The 26173-nt window shown below is 44.7% G+C and overlaps 1 protein-coding gene across 4 annotated transcripts; it reads left to right on the forward strand.

Annotated features, from left to right (window-relative positions):
* Positions 1-341: 341 nt before the first annotated feature.
* On the forward strand, positions 342-23533 carry zbtb24 (zinc finger and BTB domain containing 24). 4 transcript variants are annotated; one of them, XM_034214850.1, is made up of 9 exons: positions 342-434; positions 13593-14120; positions 14640-15003; positions 15615-15782; positions 16266-16349; positions 18186-18269; positions 18455-18536; positions 21285-21510; positions 22729-23533. In XM_034214850.1, the coding sequence occupies exons 2-9, from the start codon at positions 13602-13604 to the stop codon at positions 23179-23181; spliced, it is 1980 nt and encodes a 659-aa protein (XP_034070741.1). In that variant the 5' UTR covers positions 342-434; positions 13593-13601; the 3' UTR covers positions 23182-23533. The 4 variants fall into 4 exon arrangements, with proteins under 4 accessions (XP_034070741.1, XP_034070740.1, XP_034070738.1 ...); XM_034214849.1 differs by lacking the exon at positions 342-434 and adding an exon at positions 12084-12128; XM_034214847.1 differs by lacking the exon at positions 342-434 and adding an exon at positions 13201-13431.
* Positions 23534-26173: the final 2640 nt, after the last annotated feature.

The following is a 26173-nucleotide window of genomic DNA, read 5'->3' on the forward strand; positions in this document are numbered from 1 at the left end:
AACAGATCAAAAATGTGCGATTAATTTGCGATTAATCGCGATTAACTATTTTAATCGACTGACAGCCCTAATATATATATATATATGCCGTTAATAACTGTGTAATATATACCTGGCTGCTAAATCCTCAGAACTGTTACAGGATGTGTATTTTGTAAATTGTGTAATTTTGTATATATTTTTGTATCTTTAATTCTTTTGTATGCTCGCTTCTATAACATCAAGCTGTCTGCGGCTCTTTTCTGCTGCAGCAATGTACATGTCCACTCTGTGGGACGAATAAAGGTATTCTGATTCTGATTAATGCACAACTTCCCCCGACCTCACCGCACCGTTCAAAGGTCACAGACAGACATCTGTAATAATTACCATGCGTTAGATAACACGCTGTAAAGCAGAGAGAGGCAGCAGGACACGCTCCACATGTACTGCAGGTTAGTGTGTGGTGATAACCTCCAGTTACTGCAGGTAACGTGTTGTTAGTGTGTATAACCTCCAGTTACTGCAGGTAACGTGTTGTTAGTGTGTATAACCTCCAGTTACTGCAGGTAACGCGTTTGTTAGTGTGTATAACCTCCAGTTACTGCAGGTAACGTGTTGTTAGTGTGTATAACCTCCAGTTACTGCAGGTAACGTGTTGTTAGTGTGTATAACCTCCAGTTACTGCAGGTAACGTGTTGTTAGTGTGTATAACCTCCAGTTACTGCAGGTAACGTGTTGTTAGTGTGTATAACCCTCCAGTTACTGCAGGTAACGTGTTGTAGTGTGTATAACCTCCAGTTACTGCAAGGTAACGTGTAGTAGTGTGTATAACCTCCAGTTACTGCAGGTAACGTGTTGTTAGTGTGTATAACCTCCAGTTACTGCAGGTTAACGTGTTGTTAGTGTGTATAACCTCCCAGTTACTGCAGGTAACGTGTAGTTAGTGTGTATAACCTCCAGTTACTGCAGGTAAACGTGTTGTTAGTGTGTGTAACCTCCAGTTACTGCAGGTAACGTGTTTTTAGTGTGTATAACCTCCAGTTACTGCAGGTAACGTGTTGTTAGTGTGTATAACCTCCAGTTACTGCAGGTAACGTGTTGTTAGTGTGTATAACCTCCAGTTACTGCAGGTAACGTGTTGTTAGTGTGTATAACCTCCAGTTACTGCAAGGTAACGTGTTGTTAGTGTGTATAACCTCCAGTTTACTGCAGGTAACGTGTAAGTTAGTGTGTCATAACCTCCAGTACTGCAGGTAACGTGTTTGTTAGTGTGTGTAACCTCCAGTTACTGCAGGTAACGTGTTGTTAGTGTGTATAACCTCCAGTTACTGCAGGTAACGTGTAGTTAGTGTGTATAACCTCCAGTTACTGCAGGTAACGTGTTGTTAGTGCGTATAACCTCCAGTTCTACTGCAGTAAACGTGTTGTGTAGTGTGTGTAACCTCAGTTACTGCAGGTAACGTTGTGTTAGGTGTGGTATAACCTCCAGTTACTGCCGGGTGGAACGCGTTGTTTAGTGTGTATAACCTCCAGTTAATTGCAGGTAACGTGATTGTTAGTGTGTATAACCGTCCAGTTACTGCAGGTAACGTTTGTCGTTAGTGTTGTATAACCTCCAGTTACTGTGCAGGGTAACGTGTAGTTAGTGTGTATAGACCTCAGTTACTGCAGGTAACGTGTAGTTAGTGTGTTATAACCTCACAGTTTACTGCAGGTAACGCTGTTGTTAGTGTGTATAACCTCCAGTTACTGCAGGTAAACGTGTTGTTAGTGTGTCTAACCTCCAGTTACTGCAGGTAACGTGTTGTTAGTGTGTATAACCTCCAGTTACTGCAGGTAACGCGTTGTTAGTGTGTATAACCTCCAGTTACTGCAGGTAACGTGTAGTTAGTGTGTATAACCTCCAGTTACTGCAGGTAACGTGTTGTTAGTGTGTATAACCTCCAGTTACTGCAGGTAACGTGTTGTTAGTGTGTATAACCTCCAGTTACTGCAGGTAACGTGTAGTTAGTGTGTATAACCTCCAGTTACTGCAGGTAACGTGTTGTTAGTGTGTTAAACCTCCAGTTACTGCAGGTAACGTGTGTTAGTGTGTATAACCTCCAGTTATTGCAGGTAACGTGTTGTTAGTGGTATAACCTCCAGTTAATGCAGGGTAACGTGTTGTTAGTGTGTATAACCTCCAGTTACTGCAGGTAACGTGTTGTTAGTGTGTATAACCTCCATTACTGCAGGTAACGCGTTTTTGTGTGTATAACCTCCAGTACTGCAGGTAACGTGTTGTAGTGTGTTATAAACCTCCAGTTACTGCAGGTAACGTTGTAGTTAGTGTGTATAACCTCCAGTTACTGCAGGAACGTGTTGTTAGTGTGTATAAACCTCCAGTTACTGCAGGTAACGTGTTGTTAGTGTGTATAACCTCCAGTTACTGCAGGTAACGTGTTGTTAGTGTGTATAACCTCCAGTTACTGCAGGTAACGTGTTGTTAGTGTGTATAACCTCCAGTTACTCAGGTAACGTGTTGTTAGTGTGTATACCTCCAGTTACTGCAACGTGTGTTAGTGTGTATAACCTCCAGTTACTGCAGGTAACGTGTTGTTAGTGTGTATAACCTCCAGTTACTGCAGGTAACGCGTTGTTAGTGTGTATAACCTCCAGTTACTGCAGGTAACGTGTTGTTAGTGTGTATAACCTCCAGTATAACCTCCAGTTACTGCAGGTAACGTGTTGTTAGTGTGTATAACCTCCAGTTACTGCAGGTAACGTGTTTTGTTAGTGTGTATAACCTCCAGTTACTGCAGGTAACGTGTTTTAGTGTGTATAACCTCCAGTTACTGCAGGTAACGTGTTGTTAGTGTGTATAACCTCCAGTTACTGCAGGTAACGTGTTGTTAGTGTGTATAACCTCCAGTTACGCAGGTAACGTGTTGTTAGTGTGTATAACTCCAGTTACTGCAGGTACCGTGTTGTTAGGTGGTATAACCTTCCGTTACTGCAGGTAACGTGTTGTTAGTGTGGTATAACTCCAGTTTACTGCAGGTAACGTGTAGTTAGTGTGTATAACCTCCAGTTACTGCAGGTAACGTGTAGTTAGTGTGTATAAACCTCCAGTTACTGCAGGTAACGTGTTGTTAGTGTGTATAAACCTCCAGTTACTGCAGGTAACGTGTAGTTAGTGTGTATAACCTCCAGTTACTGCAGGTAACGTGTTGTTAGTGTGTATAACCTCCAGTTACTGCAGGTAACGTGTTGTTAGTGTGTATAACCTCCAGTTACTGCAGGTAACGTGTTGTTAGTGTGTATAACCTCCAGTTACTGCAGGTAACGTGTTGTTAGTGTGTATAACCTCCAGTTACTGCAGGTAACGCGTTGTTAGTGTGTATAACCTCCAGTTACTGCAGGTAACGTGTTGTTAGTGTGTATAACCTCCAGTTACTGCAGGTAACGTGTTGTTAGTGTGTATAACCTCCAGTTACTGCAGGTAACGCGTTGTTAGTGTGTATAACCTCCAGTTACTGCAGGTAACGCGTTGTTAGTGTGTATAACCTCCAGTTACTGCAGGTAACGCGTTGTTAGTGTGTATAACCTCCAGTTACTGCAGGTAACGCGTTGTTAGTGTGTATAACCTCCAGTTACTGCAGGTAACGTGTTGTTAGTGTGTATAACCTCCAGTTACTGCAGGTAACGCGTTGTTAGTGTGTATAACCTCCAGTTACTGCAGGTAACGCGTTGTTAGTGTGTATAACCTCCAGTTACTGCAGGTAACGCGTTGTTAGTGTGTATAACCTCCAGTTACTGCAGGTAACGTGTAGTTAGTGTGTATAACCTCCAGTTACTGCAGGTAACGTGTTGTTAGTGTGTATAACCTCCAGTTACTGCAGGTAACGTGTTGTTAGTGTGTATAACCTCCAGTTACTGCAGGTAACGTGTTGTTAGTGTGTGTAACCTCCAGTTACTGCAGGTAACGCGTTGTTAGTGTGTATAACCTCCAGTTACTGCAGGTAACGTGTTGTTAGTGTGTATAACCTCCAGTTACTGCAGGTAACGTGTTGTTAGTGTGTGTAACCTCCAGTTACTGCAGGTAACGCGTTGTTAGTGTATAACCTCCAGTTACTGCAGGTAACGCGTTGTTAGTGTGTAACCTCCAGTTACTGCAGGTAACGTGTTGTTAGTTGTGTATAACCTCCAGTTACTGCAGGTAACGTTTGTTAGTGTGTATAACCTCCAGTTACTGCAGGTAACGTGTTTGTTAGTGTGTATAACCTCCAGTTACTGCAGGTAACGCGTTGTTAGTGTGTATAACCCCAGTTACTGCAGGTAACGCGTTGTTTAGTGTGTATAACCTCCAGTTACTGCAGGTAACGTGTTGTTAGTGTGTATAACCTCCAGTTACTGCAGGTAACGTGTTGTTAGTGTGTATAACCTCCAGTTACTGCAGGTAACGTGTTGTTAGTGTGTATAACCTCCAGTTACTGCAGGTAACGTGTTGTTAGTGTGTATAACCTCAGTACTGCAGGTAACGCGTTGTTAGTGTGTATAACCTCCAGTTACTGCAGGTAACGTGTTGTTAGTGTGTATAACCTCCAGTTACTGCAGGTAACGTGTTGTTAGTGTGTATAACCTCCAGTTACTGCGTAACGTGTTGTTAGTGTGTATAACCTCCAGTTACTGCAAGGTAACGTGTTGTTAGTGTGTTATAACCTCCAGTTACTGCAGGTAACGTGTTGTTAGTGTGTATAACCTCCAGTTACTGCAGGTAACGTGTTGTTAGTGTGTATAACCTCCAGTTACTGCAGGTAACGCGTTGTTAGTGTGTATAACCTCCAGTTACTGCAGGTAACGTGTTGTTAGTGTGTATAACCTCCAGTTACTGCAGGTAACGTGTTGTTAGTGTGTATAACCTCCAGTTTACTGGCAGGTAACGCGTTGTTAGTGTGTATAACCTCCAGTTACTGCAGGTAACGTGTTGTTAGTGTGTATAACCTCCAGTTACTGCAGGTAACGTGTTGTTAGTGTGTATAACCTCCAGCAGGAAATGCACAGAAAAGTAAAAAAAAAAGTCAAGTGTGTTTAATATCCCATAATACTTTTCAGAAATATAAGTATATATCTGTATTTCATATACATTTTTTTAAAAGTCATAAATATTTTTAAAACATTTTAATTAAAAGGTTTAGTAAGTTAAAGGTCCCACGGCCATTTCTCCTGATCACAGCTCCATCGTTGAGGTCGACTAGAATAGATTCACTTTGTCCAATGTTCCAAACTGTCATTGGTTTCTCACAGCATCTCTGTATAGTCTGTGTATTCACTCTCTGTCCTACACGGCTTGTTGGAGCTCCTGCCCCCCCCCCCCCCCCTCCCTGTGAGCCCACTGTGCTCTGATTGGTCGGACGTCGCGAGGCTCGCTACTACTACTGCGAGGAGCAGACATCCTGAGCACACAAACACTCACAGCCGAAGTAAAAACAATAAGTGTGGCTTGATACTGAGGAAGAGAAAGGTTATAGCGCTGTGAGAATGGGTCCCAACTCGTCTGTTACCAACCAGGGAGCTCTATGCAAGTCAATGGGACTCCCTGTTAGTTAGCCAAGGGGTCCTGGTGAGTGAGGAGCTCCACGGATTGGTCCATTTGGGCCAATCTGGTCCTTTGTTGTTGATCTGGGTGTTCACACGTCACAGAACCCAGGAAGCACACAATGGAAACAGAGAAACGTCCATCGAGGCGTTCTGGGGCAGCACAGACAGGTCTTCTCTGAGTCAGAGTGTTGCTCCCTACAGGGTGCACTTTGAGGGTCTGAGGCTCTGCAGAGCGTTCACATGCAGAAGCTACAGAACACAAGGGGACGGGTCAGAAGCTACAGAACACAAGGGGACGGGTCAGAAGCTACAGAACACAAGGGGACGGGTCAGAAGCTACAGAACACAAGGGGACGGGTCAGAACCAGAGAAGCATGACGTGGGACCTTTAAAACAAAACCTGATATTTTAGAAAATCATATAATAATATGCCATAAAAAGTTAAACAAATAAGTAAAAAAATATAGTGGTATTTCATAGAAACTTTTTAAAATGCGATAAATATTTAAAAATATATAATATTAACATTTAAAAAATATATTACAGTAAAACTTAAATATTGAAAAGTAAAAGAAGTGTTTATATGATGCCATACAAGTTGAATAAAACGCGGTATAAAGTCATAAACAAGTTTAATATTACAAAATATCAAAAGTATAACATGCCGTAAAAAGTTAATAATTAAAATAAAAAAGGCACAGCATAGTTTCTCATTACAAAAAAAGATCTTTCAAAGTTCAAAGTATAAGATGCCATAACAAGTTAAATATTAGTATAGTTTGTCACTGATCATTATATGTGGCATTGGCACCTGCAGCCTGAAGTTTCATATTGGTGCAAAGAAATGTCATGATGCCATTATTATACAGAAAGCTCCTCTGCACAGCCCTGATGTTACACTTCAGATCAAAACGGCTCTGCTGCAGATATGTTGTGCATTAATAACTAAAAGAAACTCTGACTAATTGAAAATACACAGAAAGATGTAAAAATGCACACTTACTACAACTATAATATACACAGTTTAACTAAAGTAGAACTGTAGAAGCATGCGGCACGGAGCCAGCAGGTGATATTCCAACCCAGTCTCACAAAAAACGTGTGATAACTACGTTGGTCCACAGCGTAGGACGTAGTATTTCTACAAAAACGCCTCTGAAAGTGAAGATCCCTACGTTTTTTTCACCATTCATTCCAATGGCTGCGTCTATGTCACGTGATCTTCAACTTTCTCCCTGCAGAAAAAAAAAACATGGCCGAACTTCGTTTTATTCTCGATGGAAAATGCCTATTTTAAAGTTAGTTTGGCCATTAAAATGCGTTTTGATGTCATTTGATGCGAGAAATATGAGTTGTTATTTCAGATGATGTGTGCAGTGGATGTACATGATCTTTAGTTTGCTAGTTATTACGAAGATTACTTCAGGAAATTGTGTCGATACAACGTTTTCATTGTTACCAAGGTGGTTGCTAGGGACGCTGCTATCGATATTATTTCTGTTGTGTAACAGTTTAATGGTGTTATCTTTATTGCTACCCCATTCCCCGTCAATGTATAGTGTTGGTCCACAGCGCAAACATATAAGTTTAACAAAATCCGCATCTAAAATGGTGGCATAGAAACGTTATTTCCCCCTGTGCAATTCCAGTCTCACATCTCACAGCACATCGTCATTAACAAATACCGGAAACAGACCGAAAACATTTTAAAAAAATACAATAATACTTTATTCCGAGTGTGCTTGCTTTTCTCTTTGAAAGTCATCACATAACGGCATTGTAATACACGGTTCGGCTGCATTAAATATTACATATCTGCCGTAGTTCTGTATTTATAGAGCCCTGATGAGAAGACTTCTAGACAAACATGAGGAACTGAAAACGTGACGTGGATCATAAATATATCAGCCATTAAACAACATCTTACATTTCTTTTCACACAATACGTCTCCTTGCAGTATCAACACTAATTCGGCTGACTTTTATATTTGATCCAATTGGTAGATAGGCTGTATTTACACCATAAAGGTGCACAGCTGATATAAAGGGACACCTAGTGGTTAAAGCATGTTATTGAATTTCATTATTTTTATTATTAGATATTAATAGGATCCCTATAAAGTATGTTCATTACTCGTTATTCTCTACTAATAGTTAATTAAAGACTGTATATAATGACTATTTTGCACATCCCTTTCAAGATTTCAAGATGTTCTAAGGTTTATTGACATATCCACAAACGGTGTAGTTATGCAATGAATGTAAAACTTTGTGCATACCTCCAGCAATGTTAACTATGTTGAAGCACTTATTTTAACTGATATTATACATATGTATTATACTCTTATAAGATGTATGTAGATAGAATAAGAAATGTGCAGAATAGGACAGTTTAATGGTGGAGGTACACACATATTGATAGATGTCTTGTAATGCACTGTTGAGGAACATACGACCCAAGTTTTTCATCTCCGGCCTTGTCAGGTATTGAACAATCAATAAAGAAAGAACACAGAATTATTAAATATAAAACACAGAATTTGTGTGATTATACTAAATGATTTACAAATAAACACCACTGCATATTTACAACTGTTACACATGCTGATGTAACGCAAATGTTTCCAACTTGGGATCAATAAAGTATATCTTATCTTAAGATGATCGATGGCTACTGCCAGATTTGCAAAATGTGCCTCTGAACCTTGACAAGTGCATGTTTCAGGCTCATCAATGAACAACAGGAGGGGTCACAGACATAAGACCAGCTGTTAAATAAAGCTCTTCTGACCTTAGCTGGCATGTGTGTATATATATTAATGCTACCCAATATGGGCACAAGCCATTTTCACCCATTTATTAATTATGTTTTAAATGTGAGTGTTTCCTATCCCCTAAACTTGCAGGGATGTACACAGTTTAATACTGACAACTTCTTATTATGGGAAATATGAAAACGTCTTTTAAAACTAAAACTCCCAGTAGAGACGTGCCATAGATAGAGAACATGTTGCGAAACACAATAGCCAGCATGTGTAGTTCTGGGGACGGGGTGGGGGAGGGGGGGACGCGGTGGACCCGTTCAAATCCAGTTTTGGACAGTCTGCCGTGGTTCCATCCCATTTCAAGTGCTGTTCGAGGCTCGGCGTAACCCTCGGAGCACAATCTCCAATCACAGAGCTTGAGGACTATCACGGGGTTTGTCAAGCGAAGCGGAGAGAATACTTACTTCCGGGTGTAATATTCTGTAAAGCAAATGAGCTGCTCCGACCCTCGGTCCTGACGGACTCCAACTTGTGTTTATTAATCAAACAAATAAATAAACACAAGGATAATTATGTGTTATTGTTGAGTAAATGGAGAATTGCACAGGGGAACATAACGTATCTATTGTGGTGATTGACATTATTCACCCACGGATCTATGGGTTAGGGCAGGGGTGCCCAACCTTTTTTGAACCGAGAGCTACTTTTAAAGTTGCCAGTCTGCCGAGATCTACCAGTCCAAATAGAGAGGCGTAGCCATTACTGACCAGGTAAACTACCAGGTAAATACACACTTCTACTTGTATAAAACTGACCTTTGTACGATTAATACTCCATAAAATACTGCAGATCCTTTATCTTACCTCTTTCTAATCTGCACACATACAAGTATTTAACTGAAGTTACACAACAGTGTTGTTGATACAGAGTTGGAGTTTATTCACATGTCACTACAGTGGGTAACGTTTTCAAGAAACATTGAACAGTGCTGCCACATACTGTATGACACAGGAACAAAAGAAAATACTCTGAACCCTTTCTTTGCCATTAAAATCAGGCTTACTAATAAGACAACTCAGATCTGAAGCTCCTCAGGAATCTGCTGCCAAAGTGCAATAAAAAAGACAACATTAATAGAATCAAACCCTTTTTTTGTTGCATTTTAGTCGAGTATAAAAATAAATGCCTTTAAAATAGGATGCAAGCAACACTAGTTTCTTAACCTGAATTGATAATAGACTATAATCAATTTAAGTTTGCATTCTTATACCATTTTGTACAATAATTATAATGAATAAGTTCAAACAAACTAAAACTTACAGCTGATTAATAACGGTATCTAACTTGAGTTTTTATTATATCAAAAACCTGTTGAAATGCTTCTGTTATTTTTACTGTCCCCAAAAAGCGCGTCGGCAGCCTCCAGGAATGCTTCTTTCACAACTTCGCCGTCTTTGAAAGACTTCATGTGTTTCTCCAGAACGTGACTGACACGATAAGATGCTCTGGTAGCAGCCTTGCTCTTGTTGTTGGGCCTGGTGGAAATGGACTGCTGTGCATTTAGCTGTCCTTTCAGGCCCCTCCCCTTTTAGAGCGTAGGGCAGAATCAGGAGGGAGTTCCGTCTAGCAGCGTTTGTGCACTGTTTTGAAATGCCGCTCCTAGATTACCCTTCTTCGATAAAGCCACGCTCGCATTGCAGATGAGACAGATGGACTTTGAATTGGAATAGATACAAAAATAATCATCCTCCCACTCGGAGTGAGAATTCTATATTTTGGGCTTTTTTGCTTCTGCCATAATTGCGGTCTTGTGTGTGTGCGGACTGTCGCTCCTGTTGCCACGGACAACCTCAGCGAAATAGTGCCCACTGCCGACCAGCCACGCCCTGACACATGGGGTCACGCCGGCCAATCACAAAGCTTTGATGCGTTCAAGTGCATTATTCTGGCACAGGAAGATTATGTTATAGGACATTAACGATAAAACAGAATATTGTTGTTCTATTTTTAGACACATCTCGCGATCGACTGGTTGGGCACCCCTGGGTTAGGGTATTGTTCTGCACGGACATTTTAGTGAGCCGGACTTCCTGTCTCCGCCGGTCTTCGCTTCCCGGGCATGAAGCTGTTTACATGTGTTTTGAGATGCTAAATAAAAGTCTAGCTTGTACCTTTGATACCCCGCCTCCGACTCCCATCTCTCAGCACCACACTATGCCACAATTTTAGATGCGGATTTTGTTAAACTAATATGTTTGCGCTGTGGACCAACACTATACATTGACGGGGAAGGGGGTAGCAATAAAGATAACACCATTAAACAGTTACACAACATAACAGAAATAATATCGATAGCAGCGTCCCTAGCAACCACCTTGGTAACAATGAAAACGTTGTATCGACACAATTTCCTGAAGTAATCTTCATAATAACTAGCAAACTAAAGATCATGTACATCCACTGCACACATCATCTGAAATAACAACTCATATTTCTCGCATCAAATGACATCAAAACGCATTTTAATGGCCAAACTAACTTTAAAATAGGCATTTTACACCGAGAATAAAACGAAGGTCGGCCATGTTTTTTTTTTCTACAGGGAGAAATGTGAAGATCACGTGACATAGACGCAGCCATTGGAATGAATGGTGAAAAAAAACGTAGGGATCTTCACTTTCAGAGGCGTTTTTGTAGAAATACTACGTCCTACGGTGTGGATCAACGTAGTTATTACACGTTTTTTTATGAGACTGGGTTGGATATTCTGCAGCAGGTGGTTGGTAACTCCACATGTTTACCTTTAAACGGGGGCCCGCGACTTCACTTCATGCGGTCCCACAAGAGCTTGCAAAGAATATAATATGTTTATTACACGGTTACATGCCGCTTTACACAATGCCCATAAACTACATGTCCCACAATGCATCTCAAATTAGACTTTTTCCTCGGAATTTGACTTTTTTTTCAAAATGTTACTTTTTTTTAAACATTTCACTTATTTTTTTTTGTTTTTTCCAGAATTTGGATTTTCTTTTTAAATCATTTTGTGACATGCGCACTGAAGAGACTTGCAATTGTTTGCCCGACTTCTGCTTTCAGACGTAGTTAATTATGAAGTTATTACCCGATCAGATAATAATCCAATGCAGAGGCAATCATGTATATAATATAATATATGTAGCCTATATATAATACATTATTTTATATATATTAAATATTTATATATTTATTCTTATATATAAAACTGGCACTTTGAGTGCAACCATGATGCTAATGTGGCCCGAGTTGAAATTGAGTTTGACACCCCTGGTTTAACTGAAGCTGGTTTTGCATAATGTAATTGTAATCAAACACGATGTTTTAAACGTCTCACAAAGTGTCCTATAGTGAATAAAAGGCCGTTTATTGTGTATTCCTTCATTTACCTTATAATAAGATCAACCTGCTCTCTGCAGACTGGTAGTGTTTCTCTTCGGACTGTAAATGAGGAGCACGTCCTGGAGAGAATCCTCACATAACCAGGAACATGTAGAAAATCTCAATGTGAGAAACACTTTGCCCCTCTCTCAGTGACTGCTCTCTAACTAGCTGCTGACCTTTTTAACCGTTACATCACAAACACATAAAGCGCACTTCATGTCGGAACAGCTGATCTATAAAACGCGCGTCATCACGCACACCATCAGCTGTGTCCATCCACAGTGTTTGTAGATCAGCTGTAAACTAATCTGGTCAGAATCACAACTCTCGCGATAGTTCCCTCGCATTCCCTCCCTCCGTCCACAGCTGTAGTAGAAGGTAAGGTCCTTAAAGATCACTATTTCTGAATGACACCGCTTTGAAGCAGACATAAGTAGAAACATGAAGTAAATAGAGTTTATTTAACGCATTATTTCAGCAGCACACTTAGCTTCTTCTGCTAGCTTTGGAGTGTGTGAAAGCTAGCGCGGAATGCATTGTTTGTTAGCATGATGCTAACTAAAGCTGTGTGCTTTCTGAGGTAACACATCAGCAGGTCAACTTTTATTACCACTCAGGTGGGGAATACATAGTTTTTATGGATGCAAACTCAAGAGGAGACACTAAAGATGAATGGGGAACTATTTAATGTATGTGTGGTAATGGGGACAGATTTCCAGAACAGAAATGAGAGACAGAATCAAATCAGAATCAGGTTTATTATCAGGTAGGTTTACACTAGAGGAGTGTGCATGGTGCATAGCATAAACACAGAGATAAAGGAGAGAACAAGTAAGAAAAAGGACCAAACTGTTGGTTATAACACTAGAAATATAGAGATATTTACATTAAATATATATGCAGTATAGAATGACTAAATACTCGTAGTAATAAAATAAAGTATGTGCAGTATTGGTGGAAAGCTGTTGCTTCATCATATTGAAGCGCTTTGAGCACCAGAAAAAGCGCTATATAAATAACATGTATTATTACTACACCAGAATTGTTTATTTCTACTCTTTAATTTCTACTTATGTGCAATGCCTTGTTATGCTGCTGCAACGCAACAAAAAAAATCCCAATAAAATACATCTCATCTTATCTTAAAGGTCCCACGTCCTGCTTCTCTGGTTCTGACCCGTCCCCTTGTGTTCTGTAGCTTCTGCATGGGAACGCTCTGCAGAGCCTCAGACCCTCAAAGTGCAGCCTGTAGGGAGCAACACTCTGACTCAGAGAAGACCTGTCTGTGCTGCCCCAGAACGCCTCGATGGGGGTTTCTCTGTTTCCATTGTTTACTTCTTGGGTATAGTGACGTAACGTAACCAATCCGCGGAGCCGTTACGTTTGGACCAATCCGTGGACTTCCTCACACACACACACACACACACACACACACACACACACACACACACACACACACACACACACACACACACACACACACACACACACACACACACACAGACACTCGGCGGGACGTTGCGAGGCTCTCTGCTGCGAGGAGCGGACAGTGTGAGCGGACTGTTTGAGAAACCAATGAGAGTTTGGAGCATTGAACAAAGTGAATCTATTCTAGTCGACTCAACGATGGAACCATGATCAGTAGAAATGGGACCTTTAAAATAGTAACAAAAAAGTGATGGTATGTTTAAAAAAATATCACATGTAATGAAAAAAGTCTGTAACTTTTTTAAGTCTTAGTTTTAGTCTTTAAGTTATAGTCTAGTATAACATGTATATTTAGGTCACATTATGCTGTAACTAAAATCCCCTGTTTAATAGAGTTATTTGTATCCCCTGCAGGACCTGAAGATGTCTCCGGCATCGAACCGGTCCTCCATCAGGTCCCTGCACTCCCACTCGCACCGGCAAAGCATTCTGGGTAAACTGAACACCTTGAGGCAGCAGGACCTCCTGTGTGACGTCACTCTGCAGGTGCATGATGAGGCGTTCAGGGCCCACAAAGCTCTGTTAGCCGCGAGCAGCGACCACTTCCTGTTCCTGTTCACCTCGAAGCCTCAGAGCGTCTACCGGCTGCAGGACGTTTCTGCAGAGACGCTCAGCAACGTGCTCCAATTCATCTACAGCGCTCAGGTGTGTGTGGAGGAGGACAAGGTGTGTGTGGAGGAGGACAAGGTGTGTGTGGAGGACGACAAGGTGTGTGTGGAGGACGACAAGGTGTGTGTGGAGGACGACAAGGTGTGTGTGGAGGAGGACGTCATGCAGCAGCTTCTCGCCGCCGCTAAACTCCTGCAGGTCAGTGAACTCATCACGGCGCTTTCTGAACGCTCTGCAGACGAGGAGAAGGACGACCAATCAGAGCTGCAGGAGGTAAAGATGACCTCACATCAAACTAAATAAAAATTCCTGCATAAAGAAAAGGTTCTACGTGTAAAAGAATGACTTGTTATTACATGAATGTCCCTGAGGCGGCGTCAGGACTGAACCCCAGAACACCTGAGCTCTGTTTGCATCCTGCTAATTACTTCTCTATATATCATATTCCATTTACTTGTATACAGACTCTTCTTGCTCTATTTCTATTTTATTAGCTCAAAACATTCTCTTGAGATGTGCAAGTAAATGCAAATAAAATAGAAACAGTGCAAGAAGAGTGTATACTGTATACAAGTACATGGATGGTTGAATTTGAAGCTCAAATACATTAAATATCGTTTAAAATGCAATTAATTTGTTCCATTATTTTCCCTTTTTCAAACGTCGGATCAGAAATTTGACTTTTTTTCTTAGAATGTTTAACTTCAGAATTCCTACTTTTTTTATCAGGATTCTCACTTTTTTCTTATCATTAAAAAAAAATATATATTTGTTTTGTTCATTTGATTGCAGGTGGGCGTTCCCAAAGTGCAGGAAGCGTCCAAACGAAAGAGAGGAAGACCGAGTAAGACAGATCTGCAGAAAGAAGACACTACAGATGTTCCCCATGAGGATGACGTTACAGATGTTCTCCACGAAGACGCAGAGTCTAAAGACGATGCAGATTTCAACCCGGTGTCGAGGCAGAGCAAACGTAAGATCCGTCCTCCGGTGAAGTACAAAAGCTACCGAGTGAGCGGAGAGGAAACAGGAAGGAGAGAGCCGGGGAAGAGAGGCAGGAAGAGGAAGTATCCCGACACCGAGGCTCGATGTGAGGACTGTGGGAAAGTGTTCAAAAACCATCTGTTCCTCAAAATCCACCAGAGGACGCACACAGGTGAGACGAGCAATGCTCTGGTGTTACATGGGGGGAGTGCCGTACAAAGGTCACACATATGACATCTTACTGTATGCATACATAAATAACAATAATAATATGTAGGTGTCCTTGGGTGCTTTGGGAGGCGCCTCTAAATTGAATGAAGTATTATTATTATTTGTGGTACGTAATCATACTTGCCGACCCTCCCGGTTTCATTGCCCCCTCCCGGTTTCCTCCCGGGTCATATTTCTCCCGATTTCTGACAAAATCAGATTTACTCAGGACTGTTTCCACTCGGACTACAGCTACACCATTGTTTGGTTTCCATAGTAGCACGCACAACTGAAAGTCTGAGAGGGTGAGGAAGATAGTCACAGAAAACAGCCAACTCTCCTCTGCTCACTCCTTTCCTCCAGCCCACACTATGCTCCATCAAGGATGCTGCTACAGACAGCAAGGCAGTGCACTTACCACTACAATAAGCATGGTAATGTTAATCTAATACAGCTCCGGCGATCCACTAGCACACGTCCCGTCCCCCGCGGTGGTTTTCAAATCCTTCCGATTTCTGAGGTCTCAAGGTTGGCAAGTATGTACGTAATGCTCTATGTTCCTGATGTCCCCAGGAGAGAAGCCCTTCCCCTGCCTGGTCTGTGGGAAAGCCTTCACTCAGAAGCACACGCTGCTGGTTCACCAGCGCAGTCACAGTGGAGAGAAACCCTTCATCTGCAACGTCTGCAGCAAGTCTCTGAGCACCAAGCACGCCCTGCAGGAGCACATGCACCTGCACCAAGGTGGGGGTCCTACAGGCATATAAACATCTAGCTCTGGGGGTTCTGTTTGAGGGTCTCATGATGTTCTCATGATTAGCTTCATGTGTCATTTAGTAAAAGATATTCAATCTTCTTCTTAGAAAACTACGGAAGGGGATTAGGGCCACGTGTGCATTTCTTTTTCAGATCCAACCCAAAGTTATCTTTTATTAAGAATTCACACTTTTTTTTCTTCGTTTTTTGACTTTTTTCTCACAATTGTAAACTTTTTCTAAGAATTACGACTTTCAGAATTCCTTATTTCTTCTCTTAGATATTTCACTTTTTTCTCAGTAACTCATTTTTATAATACTTTTGGTCAAATATCGTCATTTTTTAAACATGTGGCCCGAATACAGAATATCTTAGTTCAACTTTCAAAAGTGTAATTATGATTTTTAAACTCGTCATAAAGATGTCATCCTTCAGTTTGTGGCAGCGTCTCTTTTCTCTTCTGTCTCTCAGGAGAGAAGCCGTTCGGATGTGATCAATGTGGGAAGACTTTCACTCAGAAGCGTCAGCTGAAGAGTCACTGCAGAGTTCACACAGGTGAGCACCATCAGCACATCCTTATGCTGTAAGCTCATTCATCTAATACCTTCTGACATCCTCGTGGATTCATCTTCTTATTACAGACACATGCATTTCCTAACATTCGGTCTATATGCTGTAAAATGTATTATCTTTTCAATTTACACACGGCATCTATTGCACGTCTGTCCGTCCTGGGAGAGGGATCCCTCCTCTGTTGCTCTCCCTGAGGTTTCTCCCATGTTCCCTTTAAACTGTGGGTTTTCTCCAGAAGTGTTTCCTTGTACGATGTGAGGGTCTCAGGATAGAGGGTCTAAGGACAGAGGGTCTAAGAACAGAGGGTCTGAGGACAGAGGGTCTGAGGACAGAGGGTCTAAGGACAGAGGGTCTGAGGACAGAGGGTCTGAGGACAGAGGGTCTAAGGACAGAGGGTCTGAGGACAGAGGGTCTGAGGACAGAGGGTCTAAGGACAGAGGGTCTAATGACAGAGGGTCTGAGGACAGAGGGTCTGAGGACAGAGGGTCTAAGGACAGAGGGTCTAAGGACAGAGGGTCTAAGGATAGAGGGTCTAAGGACAGAGGGTCTGAGGACAGAGGGTCTGAGGACAGAGGGTCTGAGGACAGAGGGTCTGAGGACCAGTGGCGACTGGCCATTAGGGGCAGGTGGAGCCCCACCTAGTGTCAGCAGAAAGTATTAAAAATAATGATTACAAAGAAATGCAAAAATAAATTAAAAAAGATATAAAATATATTTTAAGATCATGTTTAATCATCCGATTCGTCTCATTGCTGTTTTAGTCTGTGTTCTTCTAGTTAGTGTCTACAGTCTGTGCCTATTGAGCTGTTTGGAGCCATATGGGACAAAACCCGATCCTGCCCCTCCCTCTCTCTGTCTAAGTGAACGGTGACTGTAAAAACTACAATGCGCATGCTCAGAGTATTTTCCTATTTAATGTGTGTGGCAAAAAAATAATGACCATAGGGGCATAGAGCTGCCATCCCCACCATACGTCATCTCACATCATTCAGAGCTGATTGGCTGTAAGTACATGTGCTGTGAAAAGTGTGGTGTGTGAAGAGCAGGTGAAGAGGAGACGAGAGACGCGTCCTAAAACCCGGAAGTAAGCTGCGCATGGCTTCCCTCCACAAAAAAGCAATGAGATTTCTCCATAGGATTTTAGAAAATAGCTCCAAATAAGATCTGTGGGACTACTTTTATCATTTTCGAGTCATAAATCTATTGATTAGATTAGATTTATGATTTATTGAAACTACAAGAACATAAGGAGGACTTTTACAAAAAAGTAATAGAGATGTTTGTCCAGAAGGATAGGCAAATGGACTTCATCTTCATGTCAAGGTAAGACCGCAATGTTATTGAAAATGGGATCTTACTAAGAGAGAACAATTCAATATTTAAATGATCAAATTACATTTGTTGGGTATCCTTCTGTTGAACTGTCTGTTTAAAATTAATTGAAGCATCAGACAAAAAAAGCTTTTGAAAATAATATTATATTTTGATTTAGGTCAAAATATAATATTTGTAAAACTGAAGAGTCAGAGCCTCAGCAGCCATGAACCTCACTGCAGAAGCTTATAGACATCTAAGTGTTTTGTGCCCCACCACTTTTGTACATATAAAAACGCCACTGCTAAGGACAGAGGGTCTAAGGACAGAGGGTCTAAGGACAGAGGGTCTAAGGACAGAGGGTCTGGCTGTTGTATTTGCTGTAAAGTGTCTCTACTGTAGGCTCTTTTTATTTTATGTTCAGCACTTTGGCTCCACCAAACATCCTTTATAAATGTGCTATAAATAAAACCTGATTTGATTTGATTCGTTCTTTCATTAAAGGCAAGTCTCTCCCAGAGTGCGCTCAGTGCCATCACACCTTCATGGACACGGCTCAGCTGAAGAAGCACCTGAGAACTCACACAGGTACATCAGGGCTATGAATACCATTGTTCTGTGGAGGTGAGATCTGTGGTGTTGATGTTGTTCAGGTGAGATCTCATGATGTTGATGTTGTTCAGGTGAGATCTCATGATGTTGTTGTTGTTCAGGTGAGATCTCATGATGTTGTTGTTGTTCAGGTGAGATCTCATGATGTTGTTGTTGTTCAGGTGAGAAGCCGTTCACCTGTGAGATTTGTGGGAAGTGTTTCACAGCGAAGAGCACGCTGCAGACTCACATCAGGATCCACAGGTGAGACAGACGTTTATCTACAGATACTAAACTAATGTGAGATATAACGAGGTTGACTTAATAATTCATAGTGTAAGTAAGTAAGTAGAACTTTATTTATATTGTATGTTACGTCCCGACGAGGGGAAGAGGAAAGCAACATACACCAGAATGGAATTGGTAATAGTTATAAGTAGTTTTATTATAAAGCAAGGTGAAACAAAATGGAAGGCACGCAGCCTGAACAAACAAAAGGAGGACTCTAACTGTTTACAAAGGAATAGATAATAACGAACTAAATAGCAACTAAAACCCTCACTGTCAAAGTGGTACAGTATAAATACAGGAAGCTGTAAATAAACACAGCTGAGTCAGAGTACAACAGTCACACAACACTAAACTAATCGAGACACATCTAATCACAATAACACGGACCACACAAGTTAACCTGCTGTCAACACATTCGCACACAACCTAGCAACTAGCGAGAGGCCTCCGCTCACACAGCAGAGCCTCCAGAGTGATCGTCAGTCACAGGCTTTGAAGTCATCTCCAGCAGGTGCTTCCCGGCTGTGCGCTGCGATTGGAGTGCGTCAGGCCCGGCGTGCTCCAATCACAATCTTCGGAAGGCGGACCAGGAGATGGCAGCCAATGACGTCAGGGCACCCGCACAGCTCATTTACATACAAGACAGGAGACGACCAGAAAGGCAGCAGCCGTAACAAGCACCCTTCTCAACACGGATGCACAAAGTGCTTTACAGTACAGGACACAATTCAAAGAACCACTATAATATGTAGAATAAAAGACATGAAACAGCAGCAGGTAAAACACCGGTGAAAGACAGCCACGAACTCTCCTCCTCTGACGCCCCAAAGGAAGAGGTGGGTCTTTAGCTGCCCCTTAATAATCTCTACTGAGGCAGAGGCTCTTAGTTTCTGGGGGAGTTCGTTCCAGAGCCTTGGGGCCACCGCCTCAAAGGCACGGTCCGTCTTTAGCCTGGTTCGGGGCACCCTTAGGAGGCCTTGCTCAGAGGACCTCAGGGCCCGGGTTGTGCTGTGAGGGTGGATCAGGTCGTTGATGCAGGCTGGGGCTTGGACAGCTCTATATGTGAAGACTAGGACCTTTCATTGGGTTCTGAGATGGACCCAATGGACAGGGAGCCAGTGCAGGGAGCCAGTGCAGGGAGCCAGGGCAAGGAGCCAGGACAGGGAGCCAGTGCAGGGAGCCAGGGCAGGGAGCCAGGGCAGGGAGCCAGTGCAGGGAGCCAGGGCAGGGAGCCAGGACAGGGAGCCAGTGCAGGGAGCCAGGGCAGGGTGCCAGGACAGGGAGCCAGTGCAGGGAGCCAGGGCAGGGAGCCAGGGCAGGGAGCCAGGACAGGGAGCCAGTGCAGGGAGCCAGGGCAGGGAGCCAGGGCAGGGAGCCAGGGCAGGGAGCCAGGGCAGGGAGCCAGGGCAGGGAGCCAGTGCAGGGAGCCAGTGCAGGGAGCCAGTGCAGGGAGCCAGGGCAGGGAGCCAGTGCAGGGAGCCAGGACAGGGAGCCAGGGCAGGGAGCCAGGGCAGGGAGCCAGGGCAGGGAGCCAGGGCAGGGAGCCAGGGCAGGGAGCCAGGGCAGGGAGCCAGGGCAGGGAGCCAGGGCAGGGAGCCAGGGCAGGGAGCCAGGACAGGGAGCCAGTGCAGGGAGCCAGTGCAGGGAGCCAGGGCAGGGAGCCAGGGCAGGGAGCCAGTGCAGGAGCCAGTGCAGGGAGCCAGGGCAGGGAGCCAGTGCAGGGAGCCAGGACAGGGAGCCAGGGCAGGGAGCCAGGGCAGGGAGCCAGGGCAGGGAGCCAGGGCAGGGAGCCAGGGCAGGGAGCCAGGGCAGGGAGCCAGGGCAGGGAGCCAGGGCAGGGAGCCAGGGCAGGGAGCCAGGACAGGGAGCCAGTGCAGGGAGCCAGTGCAGGGAGCCAGGGCAGGGAGCCAGGGCAGGGAGCCAGGGCAGGGAGCCAGTGCAGGGAGCCAGTGCAGGGAGCCAGTGCAGGGAGCCAGTGCAGGGAGCCAGGGCAGGGAGCCAGGGCAGGGAGCCAGTGCAGGGAGCCAGTGCAGGGAGCCAGGGCAGGGAGCCAGTGCAGGGAGCCAGTGCAGGGAGCCAGTGCAGGGAGCCAGTGCAGGGAGCCAGGGCAGGGAGCCAGTGCAGGGAGCCAGGACAGGGAGCCAGTGCAGGGAGCCAGGGCAGGGAGCCAGTGCAGGGAGCCAGTGCAGGGAGCCAGGGCAGGGAGCCAGTGCAGGGAGCCAGTGCAGGGAGCCAGTGCAGGGAGCCAGGGCAGGGAGCCAGGGCAGGGAGCCAGTGGCAGGGAGCCAGGGCAGGGAGCCAGTGCAGGGAGCCAGTGCAGGGAGCCAGTGCAGGGAGCCAGGACAGGGAGCCAGTGCAGGGAGCCAGGGCAGGGAGCCAGTGCAGGGAGCCAGTGCAGGGAGCCAGTGCAGGGAGCCAGGACAGGGAGCCAGGGCAGGGAGCCAGGGCAGGGAGCCAGGGCAGGGAGCCAGTGCAGGGAGCCAGTGCAGGGAGCCAGGGCTCGGAGTGATGTGGCATGTGTCTTTGGACCGAGTGAGTAATCTGGCTGCTGCATGTTGGACCTGTTATAACCGGTTTATTGATGTTTTGTTGAGGCAGGAGAACAGAGTGACGTATCATCTTTAATCATTCAATAAACATGAAGTATTGTTATCCTTTATTTAGGAGAATAGCAATACACACATACACATATTAAACACATCCATGAACATGTGTCCTCAGAGGGGAGAAGCCGTTCTCCTGCTCCCTCTGCAGCCGCTCCTTCTCAGACTCCAGCGCTAAACGCAGACACGAAGCCTCTCATTCAGGCAGGAAACCCTTCAGCTGCTCCTCCTGCAGCCTCTCCTTCACCCGCCTGGACAACCTGAAGACTCACAGCAGGGGGCACAGCAAGGAGCGCGCTGACCCCCCCACTGACCCCCCCGGGGACCCCCAGCTGCACGAGGAGGTGCGTCACTTTTCACACTTTATTTCGTTTATTTAAAGGTGTCCTATCATCCATGTGTCCCCGGTGTGTCCCCGGTGTGTCCCGGTGTGTCCCCGGTGTGTCCCCGGTGTGTCCCGGTGTGTCCCCCGCGTGTCCCCGGTGTGTCCCGGTGTGTCCCCCGCGTGTCCCCGCTGTGTCCCCGCTGTGTCCCCGGTGTGTCCCCGCGTGTCCCCGCTGTGTCCCCGCTGTGTCCCCGGTGTGTCCCCGGTGTGTCAGGAGACTCTCAAAGTGATGTCTTCTCTACATCACAAAGTCTCAGAAATCAAACCCTCTCTCTTTTCCTCCGTACCCACATCTCTAAGAACGGGGGAACTTTTTTTAAGACATACCATACTGATCAAGATTAGCTGCCGACATGACGTAATATTAGAAACTATCAGAAACGTCACGTTTCAAACTGTATTTCAGTTTTCTGAAATAGTATACTTTGACTACTAAGACTTTTTTTAAGACATTCCGTATCGACCCTGATTTTGTTCTAGGAAAAAAAAAAGTCTTATATTCGGGTCAATACGGTAGCCTACTATGCTATGACTTTTTAAAGTCTCCTATCATGCTAAATGCACTTTGTATATATTATACTCTCTCCAGTACAGGTTAGCTCTGAGTGTTAGCATGCTAATGTGAACACAGACCATATTACTTCCAGAACACGTCTCATTGTTTCTGACAGCAACGTTTCTGATTGGCCCGTGGGTATAAAGCCCGCCCACATTTTAGTAATGTGGTCATGACGCAGCAAATCTGGATCAGCTCCGTTGGTCCCCGTTTTTAGAGATGTGGGTACGGAGGAAAAGAGAGAGGGGTTTATTTCTGACACTTTGAGAGTCTCCTGACACACCGGGGACACACCGGGGGACACACCGGGGACACACCGGGGGACACACCGGGGGGGACACCGGGGACACACCGGGGGGGGGGGGGACACCGGGGACACACCGGGGGGGGACACACCGGGGACACACCGGGGGGGGGGGACACCGGGGACACACCGGGGGGGGGGGGACACCGGGGACACACCGGGGGACACACACCGGGGACACACATCGGGGACACACCGGGGACACACATCGGGGACACATCGGGGACACATGGTGATGTAGAGAAGACATCAAGAAGTGACTTTTGCATAATAGGAGACCTTTTTAAAGGATTTGTTATTTTCTACCCCCCTCTCAGCAGCGAGGCGCCCTGCAGCAGATCCAGCTGGTGGTGACGGACGACCTGAGCTTCGTTTCGAGTCAGAACCAGGAGATCAGCATCATCACCACGGAAGAGGCAGAGTCTGGGGGCGGGGCCTCAGCCGACTCCGCCCCCAAACTCACCCTCCTCACCCATGGGGGTGGGGCCTCAGCAGACTCCGCCCCCTCCAGACTCGAGGGAGTTCACGTCATCACACTGAGTAAAGAGGCCCTGGATCAGCTGTCATCATGTCACCATGGACCCCCCCTCCATCATGGACCCCCCCTACAACATGGACCCCCCCTACAACATGGACCCCCCCTCCATCATGGACCCCCCCTCCTCTCACAGCCTATCAGTGAGCAGATCCCCCCCCAAAACATCCAGGGACAGACGTTTCAGATCCAGGCCGGGACTCTGTCCTATCTCTACACCACTGGAAACAGCTGAGACCCTCTGATAAAGGGAGGGGTCCCACTGAATGCTGAGAAGTATTCACACCACACTGTATGTTCTCCATCTGTTTTGATTGCACACATTTTACGTTGCAGAATCTCCGTTGGAGCTTCAAAACGTGCCGCTCAATAACGACGCTCATCCCAGAAACATTAAGCACCATTTGACTATTACACGTCAGCTTTTCCGCGTTCCCGCCGCAGGAGTTCCATCCTCTAGTTATCACATGACACGACTAACTGTTCCTGAAGAAAACTGTATTTCTTGGAGAAGGTAAAACTGAGAAAAGTCTTGATGAATTGAAACTCAGTAAACCTTTATATAAACCTCTGTTCACATTCTTTCACTCAACGTGTCTTCGAAAAGTTATTTTATCATTTTTGTACACATAAAACATTGTTAATCTAAAGACCTGTAATCATCTGTATGGAAGGTTAGCAGTTAGACCACAGGCATTAAGGCAGATTGAAATGTGCTTAGTTATTTAAGAGCACATTCAAATCCAGTGGCGAACCGTCAGGGACTTCAAGGTATTCAGAGAACACCCTGGAACTCAGATAAAACAAACAAAATCGATTTAATTATATAAATAAAATGTAATAAAATGAATAAATGAGGTATCTGTGTTGTTGATCTGTAATATTACAGTGTTACGTTGATTTGTTTGTCCTTCTCGGACCATGCTCTACGCATTTCAGTGGGTTTGTGTTAGAAAAGAAAGCAACCAATCAGATCTTGTTCTGGGTCTCTGGGTAGAATATCCTTCACCAAGGTATTCTACATCCTTGATAGAAGGCCCTGGCCGTTGCACTGAATGAGAGCGTACGTTTGGACTGACAGTTTGATCAACCAATCAGATATTGATTTGTAGCCAATGGGCGTGTTCTTTCAGAGTTCCCCTCGGTTCCAGGGTATTCTAGAAGGCCCGCTAGTTCACTGGAGAGAGACAGAGGATCTAGATCAGTAGTCACCAACCTTTTTAAGCCCAAGATCACCGACCTCGGCCTAGGTGAAAGGCGAGATCTACCTATTGCAGAATTGAGTGATAAAGACGGCCCAGACAGTGCTTCCAATTTGAGGCCTTTTATAGGCTGATTGCATCTGAATGAATGTGAAGGCTCCATCGTCAGCTCGCGGCATATAGGCAGGGGTAAAGTGCTATTTTGTATGAGTGGGGGGCGGACCTTACCTCCTCTAGGGGGGTCCTCTCCTCCTCTAGGTCCTCACCTCCTCTAAGGGGGTCCGGGGGGATGCTCCCCGGGAAGATTTGTTTTTAAAGCATCAATCTGGTGCACTTTGAGAGCAACATGAGAGATCTATGGATACCTCTCTCAACACCCAGATGAAACGGAACTGTAAACAGATTTTCTTTTTCTTTATGGATATTTTACAAATCACTCTCCTTTCAAACTGTATTCTTGTTTTACTGCCATATAGTATTTCATACCTGTTTTTCATGTATTCTCTTATTGTTTGTATAACTATAATGATCATATGAAGGTGTGCCTCGGAAATAATCTTTTGAATAATTTGTGTCCGTTAGTGCAGCTAGCTAACCAGATGCTAACATCACGGTCCCCGCTAGCACCGCTCTCTCTCTCTCTCTCTCTAGCTCAGCGAGAGAGGAGAGTAGAGAGAGAATCTCTCTCTCTCTTCTCTGGTCTCTATGCTCTCATCTCTGCTCGGATCATATCTCTCTCTCTCTCTATACTCTCTTCTCTCTCCTCCTCTCTGCCATCTCATCTACTCTCTCTCTCTCTCCTCTCATGCCTCTCTCCTCACAAATGCGCTATTGCCACACACACACAGAGCCGAGTTTGAATGACACAAGCACAGGTGTATTTCCATGCAACTTTCTGATTGGTCTGGTGACTTGCCTCTGTTGCATTCACTGAACACGGGAAATTACAGTCCTGCCGTCCTCTCTTGTGTCAGGATGAGGTTCACGTAAAGCACGGTTAATGTTTATATTATTGAGGTGTCTCAATGTGTGTGTCTACAGAAGGTCCAGTTGTGATAGACACGGTTCGCCACTGTTTAAATCACATTTCAACACACTATAATATGACTTTTTGGAAATACGTCACTATGACAGCTGTGTTTGTGTGGTACACATTTGACATTAGTTCAACAACACAAGGGAATCACACAGTAAATATCCTTCTTGTGGCCCCAGTGACTGCCTGTGACCTGTAGGGGGCGCTGCACACTCATTATCTCATGCTTTAAACACTATCGAAAGGGATGTGTAGAAAGACTTTTCAATGGAGATTCACTGAACACATAGTTGCATGTTCACACTGTATTCTCTTTTTTGTACAGATGTTATTCTTTGAAATGTTTTCTTTATTTGCTGTTCTTCTTTTACCATTGAAATGTCTCTGCTGAGTGCCGGCTAAAGCATGCATGGTGCATTATCTTTAAATACATGTTTAAAGCGCAGGATAAATGTTTAGTGTTAGTTTGTGATGTACGGAGACATGACATGCTCCTCCCGGATACAGCGTGTGATTGGCTGTCAGCAGGTGATTAGCCAATAGCAGAGCTCCTCCTGCAGCCTGCATTATTATCTTCTGCAGACAGAAAATAAAACACACACACACTCACTCTCACACACACACACTCTCACACACACACACACACACACACACTCCACACACTCACACACACACACACTCTCACACACTCACTCTCACACACACCACACACACACACACACCTTCTTTAAAGTGTATTTTTTTGTTTACATGCACCAGATCTGATACAGCAAGAAGGAGGAGGAGGAGGAGGAGGAGGAGGAGGAGGAGGAGGAGGAGGAGGAGGAGGAGGAGGAGGAGGAGAGGAGGAGGAGGAGGAGGAGGAGGAGGAGGAGGAGGAGGAGGAGGAGGAGAGTCTGATTAGCAGCGAGTCGCTCAGGAATCATTCAGTAAAGGGATAAACCTTCAGCATGAGAGCATGAGACTAGAAAGTCAGGTGACTGAATGTA

The sequence above is a fragment of the Gymnodraco acuticeps genome, unplaced genomic scaffold, assembly GCF_902827175.1.
Source record: "Gymnodraco acuticeps unplaced genomic scaffold, fGymAcu1.1, whole genome shotgun sequence".
NCBI lineage: Eukaryota > Metazoa > Chordata > Actinopteri > Perciformes > Bathydraconidae > Gymnodraco > Gymnodraco acuticeps.